The following is a 22,562-nucleotide window of genomic DNA, read 5'->3' as shown; positions in this document are numbered from 1 at the left end:
CTCATTTCACCCTCATGGCTCCCTGTAAGTGGCCTCTGAGAGCCACAGTGAGGCCAGCAGCTCTCAAACCAAGAGACTCCTTACCCTTGCAAGTGTCAGAGTCAACTTGTCCCGTGGAAGAGTGGACCTCAGTTCTGATTGATGGTGCATTTGGGGACTAAAAAATATATTGGTGATCAAAAAACTCAGATATTGTTAATAGAATGTTATGGAACAATGATACCTAACTTTTTCTATTATTTAGGATATGCAGTTGCTGATTTAACCTAAGTTATTTCTTAAAAAGACAAATTCAGAAAATGTACTGTGTAACTGAAAATTGTTAATTTTTTTAAAATGCTGGGAAGTGATTTCAGCCTGTCCTCTGTCTTTCATCTTGAAACTGGAATTCTCCTTTGTAATATTTTACTTACCCCCCGCAGCACCAAACCCATCAGATATAAATACAGATTAATAATTTCATAACATCACTTCAAGGCTCTGAAGTTCTCTAGAACTGCATCCCTTCGGCCTCCTCCCCAAGTCCCACACTGCCACCTGAAGGTCACTGCGCCATTGCATGGCCAGTGACCTGACCAGGAGCCGTCACAGCCCAGAGCTTGTACACAACCCTCTCAGACATGAGATGACAATCAAGAATTACCAAATATATAAAGAAGGTAAAGCCCATGAAGGAGAGGCAACCTACCCCAAGGAAACTGTTCATGTAACAATCAGGAAAATACCATGAAATGCACATATTAACACCATCTGAGGGAAGTGGTGAAGCATTTCCATGCAATGAAAACAAGTAGTTTTGGAAGATCCTATTAGGGAACTTAAACAGGGAAATGTGACAGTCAAAAGTTAAACAAAACCCCCCAAAAGATGGACAGAGAAGCAGTCTGGACACAGGTGGAGTATATATTTGCGAACCAAAAAATCATGCAAAGAAAATCCCCAGAATGCGGCACAAATGAAAAAAATAGAATGTGTAAAAGGAAAGTTTAGGGATACAGAGAATCAATTCATACATTTCAATATCCATTTAATAGGAATCCAGAAAGAGAATGAAGAAGAGTAGTGTTTTGATACAATTGGTAGATAAAGACATGAATCTCAAAATCGAAAGAGGTCACTGATTTTTTTTTTAAGTTCCCAGTTTAGAAAAATCATAGTGAAACTTTTGAAAATCGAAGACAAAGAGAAAACCCTAAAAAATTAGGTAAAGACAAATTACCCACAATGGGATGAGAATTCAGCTGACATCAGGCTGCCCATTGGCAATATGCAATGCAAAGAGGCATTAAAATCTGAGTAGGGACTTCCCTGGTGGCACAGTCGTTGAGGGTCCGCCTGCCGATGCAGGGGACACGTGTTCATGCCCCAGTCCGGGAAGATCCCACATGCCACAGAAGCGGCTGGGCCCGTGAGCCATGGCCGCTGAGCCTGCGCGTCCGGAGCCTGTGCTCCGCAACGGGAGAGGCCACAACAGTGAGAGGCCCGTGTACCGCAAAAAAAAAAAAAAAAAAAATCTGAGTAGATGTAAGCCTGAACCAAGAATCCTACCCTAATCCAGACTATTATAAGTCAGGGCAAGAAAAGACAATTCCAGACATATCAGGTCTCAGAAGGTTTACATTCCACAGATCCTCCACTATAGAACTATTCAATTTTGCACTCCAACAAAAAGAAAGATAAACCCAAAAGGAAGACAGCAGGTCAAAGGATAAAGACTCATAAAAGATGTGTAAACACCAGCTAACCAGACAGCCTATCTCAAGAGCAATTGTCCCCAGTGAGCAGGCATGAGAGAACCAAGCTACCCCGACCCCATGCCAGCCAAAAGCACTGGCCTGTTAGAAGCCCAGCTCCCTCAGCAGCCCTGCCTCCCCGGTTCATGTCCAGCTGGAGGCCTGGGGTCCCAGGCCAGGCTGGAGGCACAGGCTGGGATCTAGACACCTTCCTCCCAGCTGGGAGCCAGAACTAGGGTCTTCTTCCCAGAGTCAGGATGGGTGAGGCTTTGTCACATAAGTTCCCTGATTAGAAGAGGAATTGTGACTTTGGCCCTGGAGAGCATGCGTGTGTGTGTGTGTGTGTGTGTGTGTGTGTGTGTGTGTGTGTGAGAGAGAGAGAGAGAGAGAGGTTGAGGGAGGGGCTGTAGTCAAAGACAGCACTCCTGGCAGAGTGTCGAGTGAGTAGAGTATGGCAGCCGGGCCAGTGAAGGGCCCCAGGTGGCTCAGCGCTGGGTGGGGTGTGGGTAAGAAGAGGCCACAGAGGCCCTAGCCAGAGGGAGAGGGCCTGAAGACCTCCACACTAAGCCCAGTCAGGGTGGATCTCCTTTCCACACACCTAAAATCTGCCCATGCTGGAGAGGCTCCAGGTATTTGGAAGGTCCCGGGTGGGTCAGAAGAAATGATAAACAGATCCTCCAGAGAGAGAAACAGATCCCCCAGAGAGAGAAACAGATCCCCCAGATCGGTGGGGTACATCTGTGGAAAAGGCAGGAACCTGGGCCTCTGAGTTCCCAGCCAGGCTTCCTCTACCTCTGCCCATCCCTGGCAGCTGACAGGCCCCCACTAGGAACACGAACACACACGCAGGTTCACGTTCGCTCCGCCCCTGATAAATGGATACGCCCTCTAGAAACACCCATTTAGCTTCTGGGAGGGGTGAGACTATTTGCACGAGGTGGCAGCTGTACCCCTGATAAGAGAATGTGACCCAAGTTTAAAGAGCGAAGATGAGTAATTAGCAGGGGGACCCACCAGCTGGAGCCCACCCAGCCAGGAGGGGATATCATCCCACAGGGTCCACCACCCCTCCCTCTACCAAGCCCTGGTCCAGAGCCCACAGTCCCTCCTCTGTCCCAGTCCCCCGACTCCAGCCCGGGTCAGCCTCCAGCCCTGTCCCCAGCCTGTCGCTGGCCCAGAGCCAGCCGGAGGGCCTGCCGCACAGTCTCCACGTTGTTCAGAACGTTGTATCGACTCAGGGCCACCAGCCGCTCAAACTCCTGGGGCTCGTAGGTGAAGTTCATCATGCCATAAGGGGTGTCTGGCCCATTGATGACAAAGTCCCCACAGGCTTTCTCCTCATCTGTTTGTCGTTCCACACCTGCAGTGGGACGGGGAGAGAGTCTGGGCTAGGGCACTCTGTGGCTAGGAGCTGCCAGTCCAGAAACCCCCCTTCCCCAGAGCATCTGGCTGGTCTGTGGGCTCTGCTTGGGGCCACATCTCAGCTCTCTCGCCCACCAGGAGGAGCCGGGCCAGTGTGCATGCCGAGTCCAGGAAGCAGTGGCCAGCTCGGGGCCTCCAGGAGGTACACTGTCCTGGGTCCAGCACCCCATCACCACCCCAGGGCTCCATGGGCCAGACCTAGACCTTCCCCTCACCCGGGGCCAGGTGTGTGCGGAAGGTACGGTTGACCAGGGGGAAGTGCAGCACGATGGGTGAGCGCAGGTCCTCGGCCTTGGCAAACAGGTAGCATTCACGGGGCTCCTTCAAGTCCTCAGGGGGCACCTCAGTGCTGGGGAAGGAGATGCCTCGGTCCAGGCAGTACTTCCCTGTCATCTGTAAGACCTGGGCAGACACCCAGCCCTGTGAGCTTCCGGCCCTGCCTGAGGTGCCCTGGCCTCACGCTGGCCCAGGCTTCAACGCCAGCCCTGTCTCCCAGCAGCCGAGTGACTACAGGCAGCAAGAAGAGAACCCGCATCTGGGCGTGCAACCTGTGCATCACCCCACAAGTCTCGAGGGAGCCACTGATAGAGACTCCCTGGAGGGACCCTGATGGCTCTGTTGTTACCATAGCAACAAAGGGACAGCAAACCTGAACCCAGGCCCAGATAGGAGCAAGGAATCCTATCAGGAACAGCAGGGTCCAGAACAGGGGTCTTCTCTTCACCGGGATAAAGGCTCCTGAGGACTCCCTCTGGCCTCCTCTCCTGAACCCCACTCTCCTCCATCACCTCAGCAGTCCTCCCCTTCCAGCTGGGGAGACCAATGCTGCTAGCGGTGTTTGCAAGGTGCCTGCCCAGGCCCTTCTCGAAGGGCAATGCCCCAACACCCAGCCAGGCTGCCTTAGCAAGGACCCCCCACCCCGCACCGTACCTCAAAAGGGGCATCCAGGGAGTAGTCGAAGGACAGAATGAGGTCCATGGTTCTCTGCGGCTGCAGGCTCAGCGGGAACGGAGAGTTGATGGCAAAGCCTCCATCCACCAGGTACAGACAGTCCCGCATGGGAGTGAGCTGGTTGGGGAAGGCGTCCGGGTGCGAATCTGCACAAAGACAAATGCTTGCTCTTTGCAGCAGTCCTCTTCTCTTCGCACTGGGAACGCCCCACTGTTGAGAGTTCTCCTCTTCCTACAGCCACGGGGTCTCCCACCGCAGCCCCCAGCCTGCCTTCCAGCACAGTCATCACAGTCCTTCCCCCACTAGCCCCTGGGCAGCAGGAGCGCCCCCACCCCAGGTCAAAAGGTAGCACTGGCCCCAGGGAGCCAGAGGCACAGGCAACAGGCGGGACCCCGCCCAGAGCAGCACCCACCTTTCCAGGCCAAAAACTCCCTGCCAGACACATAGTCCTTGTGCAGGCAGAGGCCCTGGGTGAAGTTCGAGTTCTGGGCTGAGGTGAAGCGGTAGGTGAATATGTCCAGCACAGCCTGGGAGAAGGGCCCTTGCGGGGTGAAGAGCCTGGTTCGCAGCCTCGCTGGGTCATGCAGCTGGAGCTTCTGGTGGTCGTCTAGGGGTGGGTGGGATGGTGAAATACCGTGAGAAGCCCTCCTTTGTCCAGCAGTCCTCACATCTCAGGGGAGGCCCTCTGTCTCCTCCACACGTCTCTCCTCCTTCCCCACCCTGCCTCCCGGGTCTCTGACCACTGCTTCCCCGAACCCCTTTTAAATGACTTTTTCTTTCATGTTCCCCACGTTTTGAAAGTTGACCTGCACGTATTAAAAAAGTTGAAAGTTGACATTGCATGTATTAAACAACATCACCTACCCTTAAAGTTGCATATGCAACTTCCAATCAGAATTTCACCCATTAAACACCCACTGAACAGTTACCACGTGCTGTGGTGGCCACTGTGCTGGGCACGGAGATGCAGAGGTGAACAGGGCCTGACCCTGGCCCTCCAGGGCTCACGGCCTATTTAGGGGAGAATCTAAAGAGGTAATAAATGGTGACAGTGTCCCGAGGTAAGGACAACATGGGATGTGCCTACGGTTCTAGGGAAACTTGGTGGTCAGACCCTCGATCAGCCTGGAGGGATGGACTGGAACAGAGACGTCCCCTGACAAAATGATGTCTGAGCTGAACTTTAAGAACTGAGCAAAAGTTATCCAGGGAAGAAAAGTGGGAAAGGTGTTCTACGCAGCAGGGGCTGAAGCGGGGACAGAATGTCAACCAGATACCCAGTGGCCCTGGGCTGAGTTGATCTAATGGGAGCCCAAGCGGAGAATTAAAGGTACAGGTTTATCACGGAGCACTCACAACTCCCACTAGGTTTTCTGACATGGGTTCCCCACCCCTTAGCCTCTCTGTAGACCTCTGGGCATCCAGAGACCCTAAGCGAGAAGTCATTTTCTCAATATTTCTCTGAACCGAATAGGACATCCAAGTCCTTCACTGCCTCCTCCCACATTCCTCATGCTTCTGCCAGGGCCCTGCTGCTGGAAAGAGGTATTGCGGGGGCTGGCAGGGGGGAGGGGAGGTTTGGGGGAGCAGGCTCTCTGCCCTCACCTGTGATGTTTACACTGTCTCTGCACCTTTGTAGGAAGCCGAGGTCCAAGCCGGCGATCTTCAGGAAGATCTCATCCAGGCTGGCTGCAAACGCGCTGCCCCATATACCTAAGGAGAAAGGCAAAGTCCCCGGCCCTCACAAGTCCTCCACCGGCATCACCAACTCAGGGCCTGGCGCCTGCCCTGTCCCCTTGTCCCCAGGCCTCTGGCCTAGACTCACCCTGCAGGTAGCAAATCCGGGGCTCGGGGCGGAGCTGCAGCAGTCGCCCCATGAAGAACTCTGAGCTAAAGAGCTCAGTGGGAACATAAGCGCCATACTTGGGTAAGCCGACCTCATGGGGGGTGAACTCGCACCACTCTGGGGGTGCAAAGAGAAGGGAATGTCACCAGGGGCTTCCCACCAGAACCCCATGCTTCCCCTGAGCCCTTGTGACTTAGCAGGTATCTTTGCCTCGTCAAGAGCAGGAGGCAGCAAGCCCACTGTGCTCCAAGGCTCCCACCTGTGCCCTGACAGCCCTGGCCTCTACATCCTCACACTGACCATTGCTCCCACCAGCTTCCTAGGTCCCCACACCCGGGCACCTGCAAAGTCTTCCCCACTGATGTTGTTGCGGACGTTGACACTGGCGTAGATGGGGTAAGGGTTCTGGCCCTGGCTGACCGCCTCCTGCTGGTCAGACAGCTTGGCAGGATTTTCCTGGTCAGGAAAGAAGGGAGGCCACTTGGCCTTTAGGGAGTTCCCTTTCCCCACCCCCCTGGCCTGAGGCTCCGCACCCTGCAGGTGTGGTGTGCCCACGAGACTTTGGTTGCTAAGGCCAGGGCTCTAGAGACAACTCTCTAAGGGACAGGCTTTGGGCTGCAGCAGAGGTGAGGCCACATGGGGTTCGTGCAATTCCAGGGGCTTTGGACCCCCTTCCCTCCCATTCAAGAAAGCCTATCAGAACCCAAGGGAGTCAAGTGACATTTTTAAAAGGATAACTGGGGCTTCCCTGGTGGCGCGGTGGTTGGGAGTCCGCCTGCCGATGCAGGGGACGTGGGTTCGTGCCCCGGCCCGGGAGGATCCCACATGCTGCGGAGCGGCTGGACCCGTGAGCCAGGGCCGCTGGGCCTGTGCGTCCGGAGCCTGTGCTCCGCAACGGGAGAGGCCACAACAATGAGAGGCCCGCGTACCACAAAAAAAAAAAAGGAATAACTGAAAATCCAATCTACTTTCTTTGAAAAAGTAAATCACTAGAAAACATGTATTCTTTTCTTAGACATCACATTCATAACAGATAGCCACACACCAGAGGGCCAGGCCCCGCAGGGCCCCAGGGCTGAGAACCTCGCTCAGCTCTAGTCTCATCTCCCGATGCATGCTGGGCCTGCAGTTCTAGGAGAAGCCACCAGGTGGCGAGAATCATGTCTGCTTGGCCGTCGGGCTGGAGTGGCATTCTGCCTCAGCAGGAGGTTGAAACCATTTGGGACCCTTTCAAAGCACACTTGTACTAGGGCTCGACCCCTCACCAACCAAAACCAGTATCTCTGGAAGTGAGACCTAGGCATGGTGTTTTTGGAAAGCTGTACAGGTGATTCTAATATGCAGACAGACCTGAGAACAGCAGACCAGCCTCTCCCTCCCAGGGAAAGTGAGATGAAGTGTGTCAGCCCACCCAGAGATCCCACCCCTTGCCCCCAGGGAGCTCAGACTTAAAGGATAGCTTTGCAGATCTCAGATCTTAGCCTAATGGGTAAGGCAGAACTAAGTGCTGGTGGGGCAGGGTGGACAGGAGCCATGTTCATCTATTACCTGCTCTTCTCTTACCTCCTGGTATAGGAAATATTCAATAAGAAGCCCCCAGAGGTCGATGAGGGAAGCGCTGTGGCCACTGCTTTCCCGGATCCCCAGTTCCTGGGCATAGTACTGCAGGCGTTCCATGGACATTGCCCCCATCTTACTGCTGCAGACCCGCGCCTGGGCGCGCTCAATAGGGCCCTTCAAGGCCACCTGGGACCAGGCTGGGTCCTTGTAGAGTGTGGAGATGCACCTGGGCATGGAGGGAATTAGGAGCGTGGGAGCACAGTAAGGGGAGAGAGGGATACAGGTGTCTCTGAGTCACCCCTCCTCCCCCATCCCTTGCACCCACTGGCCTGCACCACCCACTCAGAGGGCCCTGGGGACTCAGTCCCTTACTGCCCTTCCTGACCCCTTTGGATCCCTGCCCCTCCCCACCAGATCACCAGGTCATACCTCTGCCTCTTCAGGGCTCTCCTTTTTTTTTTGCTCTGCCCCTACCTCACTTACCAGGTGGACCCAGAGACTCCGCTCAGATAGGTCACAGTGTCCAGGACGCCGAGCTCCTGTAGCCCGGCCAGGCTGCCATAGAGGGAAGACATGGCTCGGGTTCCACCTCCCGAACCCAGCACAGCCACCACAGGCACCTGGGCACAATAGTAATCATGATAACTTCTACCCCACTATTGTTCATATATTATTGCTTAGCATATCAGATATTGGTCTAACAGCCCAACTTGTATCATCTCTTTCAGTCTTCAAAGAAACCCAATGGCATCCCCACTTTACAGGTGAGGAAACTGAGGCACATGAAGTTAGATAATGTGCCCACAATCATACCATCAGTAAGTAATAGGCTGTCAGACTGAAGCAGTATAACCTCAGAGATGGCTCTTAACATTATATCAGGAAAGTATGTACCTGGGAGGTATATTGGATTCACTCAAAACACCTAAAGCAGGGTTTCTCAACCTTGGCACTGTTGGTAATTTTGGACCAGATAATTCTTTATTGTGAGGAACTGTCCTGTGTGTTATAGGATGTTTGGCAGCATTCCTGACCTTCACCAGGCAGATGCCGGTAGCATCCCTCTCCCCTCCCCTAGCTGCGGCAATGTCTCTAGACAGTGACAAATGTCCCCTAGGTGGGTGGGGGGATGAGATTGCTCCCAGATGAGAACCACAGAACTGAAGTGACAAAGACCAGCAGGCAGCCTGACCTGCCCCAGACACGGGAGGTCCCCAGATGTCTCTTCAGGATCAGAGGTTCCTGGTGGGATCAGACTAGAAGCTTTTGGGCTGCTCAGCTTTTCTACGAAGGTTTGGTTCATTCCACCCCAGACTTCCGGTTCCTTTCCCTGTCCTTCCTTTCTTCCCGTCTTGAAAAAAATGCTCCCTGGCCATTGCCCCGCAAGGTCACTGTCCCTCCAGAGCTCTGGAGGAGACAGAGCTCCCTGAAGGCAGATCTGTGCCCTCTCTACCCTCCACCCACAGAGCGGAAATGGGGCACAGCGCAGGCATTACCAGATGAGCGGTAGGCTTGCTCAGCTTGTCAGCACTGGGCACAGGCTATGTCTCCTTGGACATCTGCAGCCAGAAGGAAGCCACCAGCCTGTTCCTGATTTACCACAGGTCTCCCCCTCAGCACTGCCTTTCCTCCTGCCTCCACTTCCAAATCCCTTTGTCCTGTTATGCACTGAATTGTGTCCTCCCCAAATTCATATGTGGAAGCCCCCATGTGACTCTCTTTGGAGAGTCTATACGGAGGTAATATAGGTTATGTGAAGTCATAAGGGTGGGGCCTTAATCCCATAGGACTGGTGTCCTTGTAAGAAGAGGAAGAGAGAGAGAGATTCCCACAAACCCCTGCACGTGCACAGAGGAAAGGCTGTGTGAGGACACAGCAAGAAGGTGGCCGTCTACGAGTCAGAAAGAGGCCTTGTCAGATAACGACCCTGACGGCACCTTGATCTTGAACTTCCAGCCTCCACGTGAGAAAATAAATGTCTGTTGTTTGAGCCACCCAGTCTGTGGCATTCTGTTATGGCAGCCTGAGCAGACTAATACACCTCCCTTGGCTGGGGCCGTTCAGCCCTCGTTCATATGGGGTCACATGACTCTCCCAACTGTGCCCATCAGCTCAGGCAAATGGGCCTGCCCCCTTCTTCCTCTGGTCCCCGCACTTCCTCAACACTTCCTGTCACCTCTTAGACACACAGTCCTCTCAAGGAAGAGGTTGGATTTGGTCCCAGCAACTCTGGTGTCTGGTTCCTCCATTCCACACCTGGTTACTGTCGGGAGCCTGGCTCAATCCCAGCACCTGCTGTAGGGCCTTGGACACGACGTGCTTCCTCTTATCCCGAAACTCCTGCTCCCCGTCACAGAGGTTGAAGCCAAGACGCAGGTCCAGGTCCCCAGAGCTGTCTCAGAGGGGGTGGGGGTGGGGTATTGGGTGACTGTTCAGTGGAGAGCCTCCGGCCAAACCCATTTTCACGGGAGCAGACAGATGCACATTCCGTGGAACCTCCCAGAAAGATGCCACAGGACCCAGTCACCCCCAACGCCCACTGAGCCATAGGCAGAAGAGTCCACACCACTCACCTCACTTCTGCCTTCACACTCATAGCCACCTCCTGGCCCTGGAAGAGACAACAGCCCATCCCTGAGCACACTGAGAGGGACTCGCATTTGCAGCCCCGGTTGCTCTGGTAATTCTGGCCCAGGTGTGGACACCATGGCTGGCCTGATTTGACCCCCTCCCCCAGACCTTTTGTGGGGGTCACAGAGCAGGCAGGGGCCCCTCAGGCACCCAGACGGAGCCTTACCTCGCCCAGGGCCACGACCTGCTGCTGCTCCCGACCTAGGGCCAGAGAGGAGAGCAGGATGCCCGCCTCGCCCAGCTTGCTGGTCTGGACCTCCAGCTCAGCACTTGGGCCGCTCTGCAGAGAAGAAAACACCCAGGAAAAGGGGCCTCGTCCAGGCTGGATGGATTCTGTCGTCTGCGCCTTCCCAGGCTCCGTCACTCACCTGCAGGACCGTGAGCTTCTCTCCCAGCTCCACCTCCAGCCTGGAACTGAGCACTGGGTTTACGTGGAAGGTGAAGGTGGCTGGGAGGCCTGCCTCCAGGGGAGGCTGCAGGGGCAAGAGCTGGGGCTTCTCGTAGGCCCCGGGCACTGCCAGCCGAATCTGCCTGGAGCCTGGGAACAGAGGGCCTAGGTGAGTGCCAGGTGAGGGGGTGAGAGTGGGGGGTGCGTGGCCCGTGACGGTAGCACGCCGAGCCGCAACTCTCCTTTCCTTCCCCTTGGAAGTGCCAGCTCATCGCCCTGCCCACTCTCTGGCAATGGGCCCTACAGACATCATGAAGGACATTTGGGGTCTTATAACCTGCTCTGGTCAGAGCTGGGAGCCTGGGATGGGGGCGGCGCACACAGTGCTCAGGGAAGGGCCCCTGTCCGGAGCTTATGGGGCTGAGGATTTTGAGATTATTATTTTAAGTATATAAAATATAATTCTATAATTACCATATTATAATGATCATATATTAATCATTACATTTATTACCAGTTTTCAACTGGTAGTTCCCCCTCTCTTGTTCCATTCAAGCCCCGTGCTCATTGCCTTGGGGGAGGTTTGTGGCCAGAGAGAAAGCAAACAGGCTGCACGTTGTTTCCAAAGCATAAGCCCTTGGGAGAACATAGAGGGTTTGCAGGGGATGTAAAAGGAAGAAGTGCGTTCGTGGCACAGAGAGGGTAGGCTTGGGGAAGCGGAGGAGACCCAGCCCCGGCCTTGTGAGGCCAGCTGGTGGGAGGCAGAGGGAGGCCTGTGGGCCCAGGAGCAGCGGGGCCCACCCTGTTCCTGTAGCTTTCTGGAGAGCAGGCAAGACCCCAGAGAGAAATGGCTACACATGACACCCAGGAAGAGGGGACCCCAGACAGACCCACGAAAGAGCCCCTAACGCCTCAGGAACCGACGTCCAAATGGAATCCCTGCCCCTACATGCCCTCCTTAGCACTAAATGAGACCTGGGGACTTGACATGACCAGGGGTGGGAGGGAATTAGAGAAAATAAGGAAAGTGATCCTTCTCTCATATCACGGTTTACAGACTGAGACTGATAAGGGCTGTTCACAGTCAGAAACAACAGAAGCTGTGGTGGGGAGAGCAGATGGGCCCCGGGTGTCACAGACCTGGGCCTGGGCCTGGCTCTACCGCTTACTGGCTGTGTGACCTTAACAAAGTTTCTTCTTTGAGCCTCAGTCTCATGAATTAAAGGAGGATAATGACTGTACCTACGTTACAAGGTTGTTATGAGGATTAAAAGAGAAAACACTGCAAAACGCTTAGACCAGTGCCTGGCTCATAGTAAGTGCGCCATGTTACCCGGGCACGACTCAGCCCATAGGCTCAGACTCCCAGTGTCGGAGAGGACCTTAGCTGTCATGCAGCCTCCGCTCCCCTCCCAAAGCTGGCACCCCTCTCGAGTGGCTGTCCCCTGTGGCAGACTGCCATGGCCCCAGTTCTTCACTTCTGGAGTTCTCACTGTTTGCCATGCGGCCTTGGTTTCTCTCACTAAAGAGCCTGGCTATATTCATTGCCCTCCAACTTAGAGTCAGCCTTGTGCTTGTTTTGGTTAACAAAATGTTAGTGAGGGCTGTGATGTGACCAAAGGCTCGAAAAGCACTTGCTCATCCGGCCATGCGCTCTTGTACCTCTGCCAGTGTCTTAAGAACATGCCCAGGCTTGTCCGCTGGCCACAGGAGGTGGATGAGGGACATGGGAGCAGAGCCAGGTCACTCCACCAAGCCCAGCCTAGATCAGCCATGCCCCAGCTGACCACCAGATGTGTCTGCCACTGAGATTTTGTGGGTGTCTTTTGTACAGCAGTAGTTGAACCGATACAGCCTCTGTGCTTGAATACTTCCAGGGACGGAAATTTACTGCTTCTGGAGGCAATCCACGTCATCCTTGGTCAGCTTTCAGCAGTGAAAAATTAAGAACTTTCTGCCCCAGACCCATCTTCTTGAAACCAGCAGTCCCCAGTCCCCCAGGAGAGAAGGCAAGACCCGAGGCCCCTGACCAGACTCACCATACTCTTGATGTGGGGCTGTCCCATCTCCCCTGAGGGTGCCCTGGATTCTCAGACAGGGCTGAGCCTGAGGAAAGCAGAGGCCTGTGGGAGCCAGACAGTCCACAGGGCCCTTCACAGGGCCTGAACCAGGATGGAGGGAGGGAAGTGTATCTGGGGCAGGGTCGAGCTAACATCCTTCCCAGGGCCTGTGCCTTACGAGCAGGGGTCTTCTGTCACAGCACCCCCCCCCACCCAGGACTCAGAGGAAGTGGTCCCTGGTGGGAAAGGGGGAGGAGATGAGGGGCCCTGATGGTGGCTCCTTGGCAGACTCAGAAGCCAGGTGAGCAGTGTGCTGTGCATAGGTGGAAAGCCTGGCTTCTGGGCTATTCCATCAGGTGGGAGGCAAGGTGCCCCTTTGTCCCTGGAGGTGCCTCCCCAGCACATCTCCCCTCTGAGGAGGGGTTGAGTGTCCTTCATGCAAGTGGGCATGATGGGCTCAGTTGTGGACTCCCCAATCCCCCGTCCCCCAGCCCTGGGCAGCCCCAAGCTGGCCACCCCTACTCACCACCAGGACCCCATTGGTGATGACTTCAGACACCGGCACCTGGCTACAAAGGATGAGGGGCTCATGGGATGCCTGAATCCCTCAAGATGGCTATTACTATAATAATGTAACCAAAGCAGCTGGAAGAGCCTGGGGAGCACAGCAGGTTTGTGGGTAGGGGTGGGCATCAAGGTCAGGACATCCCCTCTCAGGCCAGGCCAACGCAGGACATGGTGACTGACAGCTGGGAGCTTTGGGTGGGTCTCAGAGTAAATGGGAGGGTACAGGCTCCACCTGGACTCACCTGTCCTCCAAAAGAAATTCCACCTGCAGCTCTTGCGAATCCTACATGGAGGGAGCAAGGGAGCGCCAGTTTTCAGAGGTCCCAGAGCCTCAGGACCTTCCCCTCCCACCCCCGGTTCTACTCAGCTCCAGTGACTAGAAGGCCAGACTGATGCTGTGGCTGCTCGTGAGCACAGGACAGGGTAGCGACATCGCCACTAGGAGCTCCATCTGTTCAAGGCTGTGGACAGGTGCTGTTCTAGACACTGAGGATTCAGCAGTGACCGAGACACACAAAGCCCCTGCCTTCAAGGAGCCCACGTGTTGGCTTCCCTCAGGGAAGGAGTGCTTGTGGGAAAGATTTGTGGGGTCATTGCTGCAGGGTGGAGGAGAGTCTGTCTTGGAGGTTGGGCCTGTGCTGATCGGGAGCCCCCTGTGCCAGGGCCTCTTCTCCCGGTACTGGGCTTGTTGCTGGCGCAGGTGGAACCGCTCACCTGGTGGCTGAGTGGGAAGGTGTGTCTGCACGGTTGGTGGGGCTTGAGGCTCCTCAGGTCAAACAGCAGCAGGGAGAGCTGGTCACTGTCCAGGACGTCCTTGTCGTAGAGGGTGAGCTCCAGGACATTCTGGGAGCAGGGCAGGAGGCAGGGGGGCCTGAGGCAGGGCGGAGGGCAGGCACCTGGGAGGAGCCCTCTCCCTCCGCAGCCCCAGCCCCTCGCTGACCCTCACCTTCACGGCGCCGTGGACCCGGTAGTGGAAGGTTTCGTTCCATTCGGGGTCACGGCAGTTGGCTACCACCCTTGTCTGGGCCGGGCTGGGGGACGCTGTGTGCAGCCACAGCTGCACGTAGCAGTCTGCTTTGGACACTGTAGGTGGGATGGGGAGGGTTCCTCAGCCTCTAGCTCTTATGGCTGGAAAGGTTGCCTGGAGGAGACTGGGGCTGGATGGGAAGGGGCAGAGGAGGCTGCCCGCATAGCAGGGTGGGGCGGGGAGAGATGCGGGAGAGCCCATGTCCTTGACTCCGTCTCCACCAGTTACACCTCCCATTCAACTGAATGGAGATCCTGCTGCAGCCAATTCAAAAGGTCGTGCCACAGTGCAGAGCACTGAGTCATTCCCAGAAAGGGTCTGATTCAGTAAACAAGGTCCCGCCCAGTGTGAGCACTGGCGTGGAAACCCCTAGAGAGAGACGGTAACTTGTGGCAGCAGCAGGCCTCACACGCTCACCCAGGCTGGCAACCTCCACGAGCCAGCCTCAGGGAGGAGGTGGTGGTCTGCACACTGCCTTCCCCTCCAGCTCCCGCAACCTGCCCCGGGCTGTGGCCCGGGCTCCCTCACCAGAGAGCCCTCCATCCGCTCCCCTCTAAACACACATGCACGCTTCAGGCCAGCCCCTGTTGAGCTCTGGGGAGGCCCCAGGGAGAGGAAGGGAGAAAGCATGAAATTGGGGGTCACTCACACAGGTCTGCGCCCCGGATATTTCTGGCCCTCAGCACCTTCACCTGGAGGTCATAGTATGGGTGGGTCTCCCGCTGAAAGGACAGAACTCCGGGGACTCAGCTCCAGGAAGCCGGGTGTGAGGCCTGACCTCCCTGCCATGGTGCCCACCCAGGGCTTCCCTTGTCCCATCGCAGAGCGGCAGCCTGGCCCCGGGTCACTGACGTCACTGTGCCAGGGACCCAGGAGGCCTCGACAGAGCAAGCGCTGGGAGCTGAGTGTGTTGGTGATGAACCTGACCTTGGAATCAGTCAGGCTGGGATCAAATCTAAGCTGCACTGCGGACTAGCTAAATGGCCTTGAGACTTGATTTCCCTGTGCTTTAGTTTCTCTGTCTCTAAAGTGGGGGTTATGATGATAATCTCACAGGGTTGTAGCGAGTTTTAAATGAGAAGTCGTACAAACTGCCTGGCATAAGTGCTTAATACGTGGAGCCATTTTCACTACTTATGTTTATTATGCACCGTGAACATGCAGCCCCCCTGACTACAGTGCTGGGGCTGTAGCTTGAGAGTCAAAGCGAGAGCTGGAGTGATGTGCTTAAGAAGATTAAGTATCAAAAGAGAAAACTGTGATGGACCCCACCCACTAGCTCCTGACAAAGGCTAGAAGATGGCCCAAGAGGGTGCGGGCAGGTAAAGGGAAACCAAGAGTCACCCAGCTGGTACTGGTCGGATGAGTCACTAAGGAGACGGCAGCTTGGGCTCAGGAGAGATAACAGTAGACTGCAGCCTCCTGGGAATGAGACTATCTCCTCCAGATTCCAGCGAGTGCCTCATTCCCCCCACTCCCTCAACCCCCAAACCCCATTCTATAGCCAGGCTAGGGCTTACCGGGCTAAAGCCCATCAGCTGCAAGTGTCACATGGCTTCCATTTCCTAACCGGGGGTGATTAACGTCAAGATTATTATTATTTGGCCAAGCTCTCTAAGCTCTACCAGGTAATCTGGAGCAAATCAGTCCCGGCCCAGATCAAAATGCATTCCCTGGGCTGGCCCCAGTCTCCACAGGGCCCTGTGCGCCCAGGACTCCTCCTGTCCACACCCCCCCAGGGGAGATCAGGTACTTTACCCACCACCGCCTCCACTGAGGTTCCCTCTTCTGTCTCTTCTGCAGCAACACCGCACCCATGAGGGGCAGCTCCTTGCCTGTCAGCCATCTGGGCCAGAGCGCCCAGAGCATGGCCGGGCAGCCTGGCTCCCGGCAGGAAGCCCTGCCTGCGCTCCTCTGGCTACACTGGCTGCTGGCTCAGGTCTGACAGGTAGCTGGAGTGGGGAGGGTGGAGCAGGCTGCTCTGCTGAGGAGTCACAGCTGAGGCTGGAGGTGGGGTTTGACGAGCTCCAGGAAGTGACTGGAGCCCAGTGTCCTCTAGCAGGAGGGACTTTAGACCCTCTCAAAGAGGATGAGGAACTGGCACTCTGGTTCCCAAACCTGGACCCTGGTTATCATGGCGCTGCTTATGGAAAATAGATGCCCGCGCCTTACTCCCCAGACGATTTGATTTATAGGGTGTGGCTAGAACCCAGGTGTTCGTACTTCCATCAAGCCTTTTAGATGACGCAGACACAGGTGGTCCAGGGAACAGCAGAGCCAGGAAGTGCTGCATCAGGGGCCTAGGTTCCCCCAGCTATCAGAAGAGACTCAAACTAACACCTTTCAAGTCCCACCTCCCCCACAGCTCTTAAGCAGAAACATGGAAATCTCTGATTCCCCACAGTGTTTCATCTGGACTCAAAGGTGTTTCTAATCCCTCAGGGCCTCTCTCATTTGTTCCCCAAACACTGAGAGGCTGGTGTGTGCCAGACACTGCGCTAGGCCCTGGTCCAAAGGTGAGGAGGGCCCAACTGTATCCTGAAGAAATTCAGACTCATGATTCCCCGCGGTGGCTTCTAACCAGGACCCCTTCCTGAATCCGCGGAAATACCTGGATGGCCCAGGAACAGAAGTAGGGATATGGTCAGGTGGTATCGATAAGGGCAGGTAAAAACCGGCCTGCCTGTCCTTAAGCTACTAGAGATAAAGGCTTTAGAGGGTCCCCTTTGACCATCCTGAGCCTTAGGCTGTAGGTGGTGTGTAATGCTCCCTTTTCTGCAGACCGCAGCCACCTAGGTGGCCAAGACAGGCAAAGTTTCTGGAAGAAAGGATCTCTAGGGCAGTGAGCTGTTGGGAGATACATTTGTTTTCCTCAACCAAGACCCAATCATCTCCACTCTCCTCCCCAGTGCCCAAGTTGGGAGACTGAAAAGATGACATTCCAAAATAAGGTGATTCAACTCTGAAATGAACTCTGCAGGCAAGTTCAGACCAGAAATTCCCAGAACTGCTGTTGGCAAGGTCCCAAGGGGGAGGACCTGGTTTTGCTTAATTTGGAGCATGAGGCCAAGACCTGTGCTGGGGTCTCAGAAGTGCCAGAGTTCCAGCCTCTTAGTAACCTGTATGCACAATGTGGAGGCCCACGGAGCCACAGCAGGGGATTCTGAGAGAGGGGCACGGAGCTAGCTGGCGGCAGAGCCAGGCCTGGCGTCCAGGACCCCTGACTGAGTAGAGTGCTTTCTGGGCTGTACCACAGTCTCTCCTGGAAGTCATCGGACCCATGCCTCAAGAAAGTCATACCTCTTAGTCCCAGACGTTTTTTCATCCCCAGGGAAAACTCAGGATAGCCAGAGATGGCTCCGGAGAGGGACACAGAAGGACCAGATTGCCTTTTTGGAGCTGGCCAAAGTGGACCAACACTTCTCCACTTCTCAAACATCGCTAGGTCCCTTAATCCCACCAAGTCAACATCTTTCCTGCCTGTCTCAGTCATTATGAGCTGCAGGAAGAGGAAGAGGCAAAAGGCCCTAATATGTGAAGCGAAGGGCAAGTAGTTTGGATCAGCTAGAGTTGCAGTGTCTACTAGCACTTTGTGATGCTGGAAATGTTCTGTATCTGTGCTGTCAACATCAGCTACACGCTAGCTGTACTGGACGGCACACATCAAGACAGCAGTGTTATACTTTTTTTCTCAGTCACTAATTGGATTAGTCTTCTCGATTATTAATGTCTCATTGTTATTTTCACCAAATCCCACAGGAAAGGGGGAAAAAGAGACCCAGACAGGCTTGGTTTCGTACTTCATGATGTTTATTATGAGAGATCTTTGTCATCCTCACTACAGAGCTTTCATCTCCAGCCTTCTCCACACCTCCACGGAGGTCAGAGAGTCCAGGGAAGGAGAATGGAGTTCAGGAAAACTGGGTCGTTTATGTATTCCAGAAGGGAAGGAAACACACATTCTTCATTCTACTGCTTCAAACACGTGTGCCACACAGGTAGGGAGATACACACACCACAGGCGGGGAAGGCAGGGCGCGCGGGGCGGGGCCAGTTTCTGCGGCTGCTCCCAGTGGAAGCTCAGTCCAAGCCGCTGCAAACAGGGCCCTGGGGAAGCACTGCATCTTAGCGGGGGCGTGGCCAGTGGGACACGGATCTTGTGAAGCGCTGCTCGGCTGCCTCTGTGAGCAATGCTGACGGCCCTCACTCCGTCCCTTCAGACCCTCCGCAGAAAGCGTGCCTAGGAGGACCCTCATCTATACCAGCAAGTCAGGCTAGAGCACAGGCCCCAGATAGCACGGTGCTGGGGTTTAGGAAGGATCTCATGTCAAGGACAGGCCACTAGAACAGTGTCAGTATCGGGTGCTGGCACATACCCTCATTACTGTTAGCGACACTGGGGTAACAAGACGGTGCATCTACAAAATCCCCAGGATGACAGGACGCAGGGCCGCTGTCCCTGTGTCCTCAGCCTGCAGTGCTAGGCACCCCTCCTGTGGGCTCTAGAGCCCCGTGGGAGGCAGGGTCTCCCCCGAACACAAACAAGTGCTCAGCGGATCTGGAGGGGAGTTATGTCACAAACTCCTGCTGCCAGCAGCTCGGCCGACTCTCGGCTGTCCCCGAGCACCTCACAAGCACGCCCTACATCACGTCAGTGTCAGTTCCTGATCTGATCGTTCTCTGAGTGCAGCAGAGATCCACCTACTTACCATAACCCAGAGCCATCCTCCAACCCCTGCAAAACAAAGCTGGAGAACAATGGCCAGGCCAAGGTGTAAGGTAGGCAGATGACACTGGCTGGGAAGAGCACAAAGCACGCTACTCAGAAAGCCTAAACCAACCTGCCCTGGGTGGCTGGTGGATGAACCAGGAGCAGGGGGCCTCTGCGGACACCTGCCAAGAGGTCACATACCCAGGGCAGCCCACCCTTAGAGCAGCCATCACACTCGGCCCTAGGGACCGAGAATGAGGCTCTCCTAAGCTTCCAGGCATAGTGCATACAGTCCAGGGAGGATCTATTTACAACACACCTGACAATCGAGCAATGTATTCCTAGAAACTGGGACTTCCTCTTGCTTCTCATTTTACCTTGTTTAAAATACTAGTTATTCCCGGTGTCAGGAAAATAGGAGAGAAAGTCTGGGTGGAGAAGTGGGGGGGTGAGATAAAGGAAGAAAATAAGTAGAAAGTGAAGGAGACTGAAAAATAAAGATCCGAGTGGGGAGACTGGTGCGGGGACACAGGGTCAGTGACTATAAAGTGACCAGCATTACCTAGAGGACGGGCCATTTGGCCTTTGCAGCCAGAGGAGCTCTGGTACTCCAGGACTTCAGGCAGCCGAGCTGAGGGCTCCTGTGAAGTCCTGCATGTATCTTAATAGAAAACTTGGAATAAACAACCCCAGGGTTGCAAACACTTGAGACAGTTTCCTCATTCGGGTGATTGGAATGCAAAGACAGGATGGTGCCCTTCCCCGTCTCCTCCTGTCCAAGCAGGTATAAAATTCTCCGGAATTGCCTGCAACATAATGGTATATAAGGTGTAACTAATTGTTTTTTCTATTAAAAGTCTGGCAACGCCAGAACACAAGTCTCATTGGTTCAGAGATGTTCCACGGCACAAGGTAGCCAGTAGTGTCCAAATGCGGAGACTCCTGGTGGTGGCAGCAGCCCCCGATTCCCCAGGCCGGGGCTCTCCCAGCCTCTGGGCTAGCCGAGCTGTCCGCTGCTCAGTCTTCGGCTTGCTGGGCTCAGGTGTCAGCCGGGTTGACCTCTTTGGAGCAGAAATAGTGCACGACCACCCCATTGGGGTATCTTGCAAATGCACTGCAGGGAAGGACAATGACCTGGGAGTGAGGACTGCCTCTAAGAGAAGACCACCTCTTACTGGAAAAGGCACCTTACCGCGTGCCATTCCAGAAGCCGCCCACCCTAACCACAAAGAACAGCCTGGCATCTCTGGATTTACGTAGCCGCCATCTCTAGCAAATATCCGAACAGAGGATGAGGTCCATGCCATTTGAGCACATGGGGCTATTTCTTACTGTCATCAGTGTGCAAGCACAGGCAGATGGGGCAGTACCCCAGCCTGGCTCAGCAGCGGCTGAGAGCCGACTGCTCATCAGAACAAGTTTGGGGCTATTTTTTTTTTTTTTAATATTTGTTTATTTATTTGGTTGCACCAGGTCTTAGTTGCAGCAGGTGGGCTCCTTAGTTGTGGCATGTGAACTCTTAGTAGCAACATGCATGTGGGCTCTAGTTCCCTGACCAGGGATCAAACCCGGACCCCCTGCACTGGGAGTGCGGAGTCTTATCCACTGCGCCACCAGGGAAGTCCCTTGGGCTAATTTTAACAAAGGACAGCGAGTCTTTCTAAAGAAAAGGATTCTTCCAGCCATAAAAGAAAAAGGACAAATCATTCCTCTTTGAAGGAAAGGGGACTGACTGGAGTATATGCCCAGCCCACAGGATTTTACTCAAGTCATGAGGCAGCAGGTTGAAAGACCTTTTTCTTCCTTCAGAGGTGTATCCTTAAAAGATAAGGACTTCCTGCCCACATACAGCTCTCACACACCCCCTGGCTACATCACAATGTTTAGCTGCCAGAGGGGAAGGGCTTTATGGGCAAGGAGTCAAGAGCTCCATGCCATACATTTCAGGCCTTTAAATTCTCAAACCCCCTCCATACCCCCGTCAGACAACGTGGCCTGCCCTCTGGAGGCTCAAGAACTAAAAGCGGCCCGGATAATCTGCAGCTGCACTTCCCTCTTTGGTTAAGGGGCATAGGGACATTTAAGTCCATCCTGAGTGTGACCCACATCAGAGCCGACAATGCATAGCTGTGGATGAGGCTCACCTGTTCCCAATCTTCTTCTTACACACCATGCACACCTTCTCCTCTGTGATGATGCACTTCACCTGCTGGTGTAAAATCCGCTCTTCCTGGACCTGGGAGCAGAGAGATTGGGGGAAAAGTCCCAATGTCCAGCAGGCATTTAGAACAGAAGGAAGGGCCGGCGCTGTCTCACTTCCCAGCCCACAGAGACTCCCCTAATTGAAGCACCTGCATTTAAATGCCCAGTTGGTTACCGATCAGCTTGAACTAGAGTTCAAAAGCATAAAGCTCTGCCTTTATCTACAGGGAACGCGGTAACTGTCTCACACTGAAAAGTACCCGCCTGCCCTCATGTCTGAAAGGCTCATACCCTCAGGAACTCTGCATGGAGAAGGTTCTTGAGCACTTGATTGAACCGTTTCCTTTGTGCATTCTCTTCCAAGACCTTTTCCAGAAAGATGCGTATATCGTTAATCTGAGTGTTCGCTGGCAGAAGGTTGATGGCCTGGGGACGGGAAGAGAGAAGGGAATAGGGTGAGGCAGGACACGAGTGAGACTGAGGAAATGCCTGACGTCACGGAGCTCTCGAACCCCAGTCCCTCCTCTGGCCCCTCTTCTCATTCCATGCTGTCCACACGCGCCCTCCGTCTCCCCGAGAAGAACTCCTGACCTTGGTGGTATCCAGTTTGCCGTGGTGCAGCTCGAGGACCTGCAGGGCAGCTTGGAGGTTGGCTTGTGGCTCCAGCAGTTCCAGCTTGATTGGCCCCAGGCAGTGAACGCTGGGTGGGGACAGGTACATCCGGAGCAGGGACAGATACACCTGTCTCATACACAACAAGCCACACATGTCAGGCTGGCAGCAACCCTCCCAGAACCCCCAGTGTGACCACACCTATAGGCAAGAGGGTTGGTCTATAGGAACAGCTGTCACGGAGCATTTAAAACCCATCATTTTTCACCTTTTAAAAAATTTCGTAAAGTCAGTCAACTGAAGATGTCAAAAATTAAAGACTGTGTTCTCCCTGAGAGAAAAAAAATCAAATGCCTTGTATTTGTTTTGCATTACACTGTTAACAAAACGACTCAAAGAGATCCCTCATTTCCTTTGGCTTTGAAGGCTGAGACTCTGCCACGTATTAGTAGGTGAGGATTACCCAAGATGAGATGCTGCATCTCCTACTGGTACCCGTACCACAGAGTTTCTCAGCCTCAGCACTCAATATTCTGGGCCGAATAATTCTTTGCTGGGTCTGTGCTGTGCACTGTTTAATAGCAACTCTGGCCTCCACCTCCTAGATTCCAGTAGCACCCCTACCCCCAGTCATGGCCACCAAAAACGTCTTTGTACATTGACAGATCCATGTGCAATCTAGACAGAGCACACGTGTGCACCTTACCAGAACCATCAGATGTTCCTTCTCAACAGGCTGACCACATAAATTTATTACACAAGTCGGGATTCTTTCGAGAGTAAAGGGGCAGGGGTGCTACGAATAATCACACGGACGACGACAGATGTAAGCCAGAACCATCCCAAGCAAAC

General features: G+C 54.4%; 2 protein-coding genes across 5 annotated transcripts in view; both read right to left on the bottom strand.

Moving 5' to 3' along the window:
* Nucleotides 1–1,442: 1,442 nt before the first annotated feature.
* PLA2G4F (phospholipase A2 group IVF) lies at nt 1,443–16,112 on the bottom strand. Of its 2 annotated transcripts, none has more exons than XM_032624886.1 (20): nt 15,944–16,112; nt 14,835–14,907; nt 14,105–14,241; nt 13,873–14,001; nt 13,401–13,441; nt 13,118–13,160; nt 12,571–12,637; nt 10,512–10,681; nt 10,310–10,423; nt 10,086–10,123; nt 9,769–9,904; nt 7,996–8,132; nt 7,516–7,738; nt 6,294–6,408; nt 5,932–6,069; nt 5,712–5,819; nt 4,519–4,713; nt 4,086–4,252; nt 3,371–3,557; nt 1,443–3,093 (listed from the first exon to the last, which is right to left on the bottom strand). In XM_032624886.1, the coding sequence occupies exons 1-20, from the start codon at nt 16,052–16,054 to the stop codon at nt 2,873–2,875; spliced, it is 2,550 nt and encodes an 849-aa protein (XP_032480777.1). In that variant the 5' UTR covers nt 16,055–16,112; the 3' UTR covers nt 1,443–2,872. The 2 variants fall into 2 exon arrangements, with proteins under 2 accessions (XP_032480777.1, XP_032480778.1); XM_032624887.1 differs by having other exon boundaries at nt 15,948–16,112.
* Nucleotides 16,113–17,973: 1,861 nt separating this feature from the next.
* The window catches only part of VPS39 (VPS39 subunit of HOPS complex), a 46,930-nt gene continuing 42,341 nt past the window's right edge, over nt 17,974–22,562 (bottom strand). The window contains exons 22-26 of one of the 3 annotated variants that reach the window (XM_032622999.1): nt 21,690–21,839; nt 21,390–21,524; nt 21,041–21,132; nt 19,459–19,702; nt 17,974–18,292 (exon numbers count right to left, since the gene is read on the bottom strand). In XM_032622999.1, coding sequence (XP_032478890.1) covers nt 19,459–19,702; nt 21,041–21,132; nt 21,390–21,524; nt 21,690–21,839 — 621 coding nt within the window. In that variant the 3' untranslated portion in view covers nt 17,974–18,292. Of the gene's footprint in view, nt 20,011–21,040; nt 21,133–21,389; nt 21,525–21,689; nt 21,840–22,562 lie in introns of all 3 variants that reach the window. The other 2 variants (XM_032623001.1, XM_032623000.1) reach the window with 2 other exon arrangements.

Source organism: Phocoena sinus, chromosome 2, assembly GCF_008692025.1.
Source record: "Phocoena sinus isolate mPhoSin1 chromosome 2, mPhoSin1.pri, whole genome shotgun sequence".
NCBI classification, from domain to species: Eukaryota; Metazoa; Chordata; class Mammalia; order Artiodactyla; family Phocoenidae; genus Phocoena; species Phocoena sinus.
This window is presented reverse-complemented; position numbering and strand designations above follow the sequence as displayed.

What these genes read in the sequence shown, in the direction of transcription:
- PLA2G4F (XM_032624886.1), bottom strand. Translation starts at nt 16,054, where the DNA reads ATGCTCTGGGCGCTCTGGCCCAGATGGCTGACAGGCAAGGAGCTGCCC. An exon ending in GAATTTCTTTTGGAGGACAG is followed by an intron (nt 13,161 to 13,400) that starts GTGAGTCCAGGT and finishes CATCCTTTGTAG; the next exon opens with CCAGGTGCCGGTGTCTGAAG. An exon ending in AGGTCGTGGCCCTGGGCGAG is followed by an intron (nt 10,124 to 10,309) that starts GTAAGGCTCCGT and finishes TGTCTCTTCCAG; the next exon opens with GGCCAGGAGGTGGCTATGAG.